Below are 6,184 nucleotides of genomic sequence, written 5' to 3' on the forward strand. Positions count from 1 at the left end.
GGCGAGAACAACTGGGCTCTCTGTATACTCTATTGGGGCACACATGGATTCACGCTATCTGCTACAGAATTATGGGTGGACTGGCCTTGTCATCATGCTGGAGGCCTTCTAAGGTAGCGCGTGGGTTGAGCTTCTGCAGCAGAGATCTGCAGGTCATCGAAAAGTCTCATGTATATCCCAACAAAGTGTTTACCTTTGGTTCTTTTTCATGCCTCTGAGTTGCATAATAACGGATTACGGTTAAGCCCTCAGACATCCTCCACTGCGCCTTTTTATTTTTAAGAATGAATCTTGTTCTGTACCGCCGCCTGAAGGTAGTACGCAAAACCGACATCTGTCAGCCAGCGGCCACCAGCTGTTTTAGAGGGAGCAGTCTTGTCTTTGCGGACACTCACTCTGGGACAAAGGCCCCAAGTTTGTGGTGATGGAGGGTGGGGGGTGGACTCCCTAATCCGCTACCCTCGGATACACTGATAGAGGCGGTGTGTGCACACCTGCGTGTCACACCTTTGAATGTGCCAAGTCCCCACGGCTGAAACCTACAGCTGCCCTGAGGAGAGCTGGTGGGGCCGGAATCGTTTGGGGGAGGGTGCGAAGTTGAAAGCAGATGGTAGAAGTGTTAGGAACTCCACTGGAAGTGATACATGAGGGGGCGCACGTTCGGAGCAGCCAGAGGCACCACAGGGACAGCCCGTGACAAAGTTGAGGGCGTTATAAAGGGGCGTATTGGAGAACCAGGTGGCCGGGAGGGCAGAGGGCACCACTGTGAGAAATACGTCTTCACACTCGGCCACATTCCTGCGCCCGCTCCTGTGTGTTTGGCCCAACAGCCGCCTCTTGCTGGGCACGGCAAGGCCTGCCCTCTCAACCCTGCTTCAAGGAGCACCCTTGGTTTTGGGTGGGTGTCTGGTCCAGAAGTTTTGGACAGGGGGGGATGCCACCATATGTGACGTGTGCCCTCAAAACCTGGGTAGAAGAGTAGCTTTTCGGACGCAATCCTTTCCCTACCATTGACCTTTGGCATTAAGCACACACGGTCTCTTTGGTGAGGGGGCGACGCGACTAACAAGGTAGCCATCCAACATGGTACCGGAAGAGAGAAGTGGTCTAGTGGGGTGGGTACCTGACGAAAGGAAGTGATCTAGTGGATCGCTTCCTCTCACTAGATCGCTTCCTCTCGTCTGGTACGGAGCCTCTTCCCGGTACACCAAAGACCCACTCCTGTGACCCTGGTATAATCCCTTCAGGTCATTGGACCAATCATAGATTTGATGCTGGCAAGATCGTAGGTCGCAGGGACAGTAACTTCGTGTTGTTACCCTACCCCCCTCCTTTGCCGTTTACAGGAAGGGGTCTGTGTAAAATGTGAGTACGGATTAGGCACTGGCAGTCTCCTTGGCATAAGACAACTCGCCAAAGTGGAAAAGGTCTTGCCACAGACCCCATCAAGGTGACCATTGAAAATGTTAAAATATGCCAAGGGAAACAAACCTCTCTCAGTAAGACCGCAGAGTAGAGCATGGAAGTCCATCCGAGGCCGCAACACAGATCCAATGTTATGTCAGTGTCCATCCTCATCATGTCTGAGAACCTAGCCTACAACATCCCACCCTCCTGATGTACGAGACCCCATCCTACAACATCCCACTCATATCATGCACGAGACTACATTCCACCCCCATGTGCGAGACCCCTCCCAACAACATCCCACCCTCCGTCCGCTTCAGAGCCCGCCCCCCTCGTGTATGTGACCCAGCGCCCTACACTTACCCACGGTCTTGTACGTGGCACTCTATCCTACACTAAACTTTAGGCACTACACTTTACTCCAATACCAGACTGCGTGTCTATATGATCTTTAGCACCCGACCATCCTCCTGCACGGCAGCCGTCTTTAACATCCCTGCCTCCCCCTGCATGAGCCCATCTTTAACATCCCAGCCTCCCCCTGCATGAGCCCATCTTTAACATCCCAGTCTCCCCGTGCACGAGTCCATCTTTAACACCCCAGCCTCCTCGCACACCTGGGTGTCCATCTCACAGAGCCTACTCACCTGGAACACGACTCCCTAATGCCCCACGCCACCATCCTCGTGTGCGCTAGTTGACACATCACCACACTCTTCAATTGCAAACTCCTTCCCGCACCGCCTCCCTGTCCTCGTGCGCATGAGGACCGTCCAAAACATGCACCATAAGAAGTACAAAACCCCGCCCTTCCATCCTTACACCACCCCTCCCTAACACAACACACCCATCAAAGGGCGACCCTCGTCATGCGTCTGACAGCACCCGACGCACGTCACGTACACCCATGCTACAACACTCCACCTTGCCAGCGTAAAGCCCCTTCCTCATAGTGGACATGGGGTCACTTGACAGTACAGCATCCCACACCTGAAACTTGCCCACATCATGATGCAGAGCTGCGCAGCTGGCCCTGTAGATGGTGCGCCCCTGTCCTGGTGACATCACTAGGCGCTAACAGCACTATACAAACACAGAAGCTCTAATCAATAGCAATCCAAACGGAACTTCGGAACTCATTTACACTAGTCTTGAAGTCTCTTTAGGAAACCTCCAACCCGAGGCGTGCTGCAAGCAGCCCGTGCTTCCGCGGCCTGTTGGGTACTCCGACGTTTTCAAACAAACCGGTGCGAAATGTAGAATGTTGCAGTGGGTCCCATGCGGGTTACCGGTTTGAATCGAGGTGGAACTTGCTGGCCTTTCATCCGCCGCGGCGACAAACAGCCTTTTTACTATGGATTCTATGCAGCGTTGAGATGAGCGAGATCTGTGGCGGTGACATGAAGCACCACACATTGGTAGCTCTGAAGATCTGCGCCAGGAGTTGGCCAAAACATTGATATAATCAAATTCAAAGTCCCAGTGACTGGAAAAAATGCCAAGAGTGCCTCCCTGCACGTACACCATTTTTGTCCAGAAGCAGCCACCACACAGTCATTTGTAAACACTCGAGTATCCATGACAGACAGACGGGTCAACGAGCCTGCCCCCGAGATCTGGATGTCACCTGCACGTCTCATTCACAGCGAACCAGGTCAGGCCCGCTACGCATCCTTTCGATGATGACGAAATGAGATTCAACCATTAAAAAACACAAGCTGTTTTTAAAAACGTTTTAAATTGAAACTTTTTTTTTGCGGTCCATTACACATCTGTACTTTAGGCCAAGTGATCCACGAACAAATATTTTGAAGCAAAAATCATACCTGTAAAAAACACAAGGTTGTTTACATAGCACTGATGATTGGAGATCAGCTTGGTTCGGGTCTCTACTACATTTTTGGCAGGCTGGGAAATCACAACACATGCATGTAGCACGATCTGCACAGCTTCATGTTTTGCAAGTAACAACACAAACAGCTGGTGACGGCCCGTACACACTGGTTGAAAACAGTAAACAGGTTAGCATGATCTCAAACCTTACGTTCCATTTCTGAAACATTGTGAAAGTTGTGCATTGATCCTGCAATCTCGACATTAAGAGATGCATACACTAACAACAATATATCTAAATATTTCACTACATGTATTGCAAATGTGTACTGGCGAACGCATAAGAAACTTCTCACCTTACACGTATTGTTTCTAAGCACTATAATAAACGTAGAACGATAACAACACATTCCACGAGTACATTGACACATTGAAAACGGTTGCCAAAATGTCTCTCAGACAACACGAAACATTTATTCACACAATAGATCGTCTCTAGTAATCAAATTGCAAGGCAGCTGGCGGCAGAACACAAAGGAGGATGTCTCCAACCAAATGACAAAACAATAACAAAAAAAATACACAACACACACTTGGCTAAAACAAACCGGATGGCCACAGTATGTGAGAAAGAACAGAAAAAAACGCACACCAGAGGAAAAAAATCCCCACTCCCGTCGTAAACCATTCTTATGATCCGCATTGTCAGTGCACACTGCTAAATATAACCACATGTTCCAGCACTGGAGCAGAACAAATCAAAACCACTCCTCCACCAACTGCGTGCGAGTCAGGCACACTCAGTAAAGTGAAGGCCTCTTGCAGCTGCAAATGAAGTTTTTTGGGGGATGGGGCGTTTAAGGGGGGGGCACTTGGATTCTCCTGGTTTTAAACTGAAACGACGCAGGCCACAGTTTGTAAAGGCACATAAGGCATCATGATGCATGCGTAAAAATCGTTAAGCCAATCATCGAGGAAAGGGAACTGAGGTTGCACAACTTTTGTGAGGGTACAGAAACAGGGTACATGTTCAACAGAGTGATATATTGGGGGGGGGGGGGGCGCAAGGAGTGCTTGATCGAGGCCCAGGGAGGGCGAAGGCGCAAAGGCAGTGTCGACGAAGGCATCGGGTGCCTGGGAGAGCTGTGCAGGGACAGAGCGAACTTAGGCGAACACGGGTGCGAGAGTGAGAGCCGGGTTCTCGGAGGCAGATGGTATAAACAGTTCGAATTAGAAATCTTACCTTGTTTCCAGTTCGGCGCTTTCCTCCTTTCTGTATTTTTCTTTTTACCACTCCCGTCTCAGAAAAGGAGCGAAGCAACTCGGTTAAGGCAGCTCCTTCATAGCCCACGGGCCCCCAAAAATCCGGAGGGGCTTCTCCCAGCCTGCAATGGAACCATGATCCCGGAGCGCGAGCTGGATGCGAGCTTGGGGCTCCAAAAAGGGAAGACGGCGGAAAATCCAAGCCGCTGCTGCCTGCTCTCCACCTTCCTTGAGACTGGAGTGGGGAGGACTTGAAAACGCTTTCTTCCTCCTCCTCCTCCCCCTCGTCCCTCTGAACTTTTTTTTTTTTAATCAAAACCAAAAAGCCTCTTTTTTTCTCCACTCCCCCGGGGGACAAAGCCAGGAGAACAAAGGGGTGTTATAGCTTTAATGAAACATCACTGGGAAGCCTGCAGGGCTGGGTCCTGGCAGGGGAGAGACAGCCAGGCGGACAGAGAGGGGCGGGGGAGTCGAAAGAGAGGAGGGGAGGTATACCCCCCGTCGATCCTCTTACCTTGGTCCAGTCCTGAAGCCGAGTGGGCCGGGGGCTCCTCTGCAGGGCGCTGTGGAGACTTTCGGCTCTCTACCTCCCTGCCAGGACCTGAGGTCTCTGAATTCCTTTCTTGGAGCCAGGCTGCCCCCACCCCCTCTGGTTAAAGAAAAAAGGAGCCTTTGAAGCCAGCCTGGCCAATCAGCAGCTGAAGTCTCTGGGAAGCTATTCCTTTCATCCCATCTTCAAAGGGGGCCCTTCAATCATTTGTAACCCTTGAAGTGCTGGGGAGAGGGGAAGCAGGGCAGGGGAGGAGGGAGGGAATGGTATGTGGGACTTTGCAAGTTGCAAGAGCTGTTAACCCTGTGGCTGCCGGAGGCGAGGAGAGGCACAGCATGGCTTGGGTGGAGCGGGTGACACAGAGAGGGGGAGATCATGTCACAGCGGCCTCCCCCACCCCTCCAGGGCTGGAAAAGGCCCAGAGAGGACACGAAGCCCGTGCCGTGAGGACCTTCCCGGCCCCCTCCTTTAAAAAAAACAACTCGCACTGTAAAATGGCAAACTAACCTTGCACGGGAGGTGGGGAGGAGCCGTGGAGGGGGGTGTGGGTAGGCTAAGTCACCCTGAACTCCAAGAAGTTTCCATGGCCTGCTGGCTGCAGCCTCCCAGTGTTTGTTTCTCTCCATCGCCCACTAACTGTCGGAAATTGTTACTTGCATGTACACTTGTGAGAGCGCGTGCAGTCACGGCGGATCTCCCTGACCGACGGAACATCCCCCAGATGTGTCTGCAACGGATATGTATCAAGCTCCAAAAACAACGTGTCCCTTAAAAGGCTTGAACGTACTCGGCATAAGACTTAATTGCCCCCACATTTCTGAAATTGAAAAATACTTGTACCAAATCATCTAGAACAACTCTTGATGGTTGAACTGCATTGTGGGATGGTCACACTTCAACCAGCCCTTACTGCCTTGCTGTCCCTGAAATATAATCTTTCAGACTCAGGCTGTCAGAATGCAGTGCAGGAGGAAGTGCCCCTTAGAGTGAAAGCTTCGTTCAGTGCACACCTTCCCAGGGATGTGGGTGTGGGGGGCGGGGGGGCGGTCGGAGCTCTTCCTCAAAAGGGCAGGTGTTCCCCATATAGCTAGTGAAATATATTTTCCTAATTATCTGTCGTTTTTTTTTTGT

The 6,184-nt window shown here is 51.3% G+C and overlaps 1 protein-coding gene across 4 annotated transcripts in view; it reads right to left on the minus strand.

Annotated features, from left to right (window-relative positions):
• Positions 1–5,137, minus strand: part of LOC146809642 (axin-related protein-like) — a 28,295-nt gene extending 23,158 nt beyond the window's left edge. Inside the window, exon 1 of one of the 4 annotated variants that reach the window (XM_085616488.1) lies at positions 5,018–5,137. Coding sequence is in view for 1 of the 4 variants with exons in the window: in XM_085616486.1 (XP_085472612.1) it covers positions 1,492–1,531 (40 nt within the window). In the remaining 3 variants the exon portion in view is untranslated. Of the gene's footprint in view, positions 1–1,491; positions 1,617–2,054; positions 2,157–4,483; positions 4,741–5,017 lie in introns of those variants that run through there. The other 3 variants (XM_085616487.1, XM_085616490.1, XM_085616486.1) reach the window with 3 other exon arrangements.
• Positions 5,138–6,184: the final 1,047 nt, after the last annotated feature.

This window comes from Triturus cristatus, chromosome 7 (assembly GCF_964204655.1).
Source record: "Triturus cristatus chromosome 7, aTriCri1.1, whole genome shotgun sequence".
NCBI classification, from domain to species: domain Eukaryota; kingdom Metazoa; phylum Chordata; class Amphibia; order Caudata; family Salamandridae; genus Triturus; species Triturus cristatus.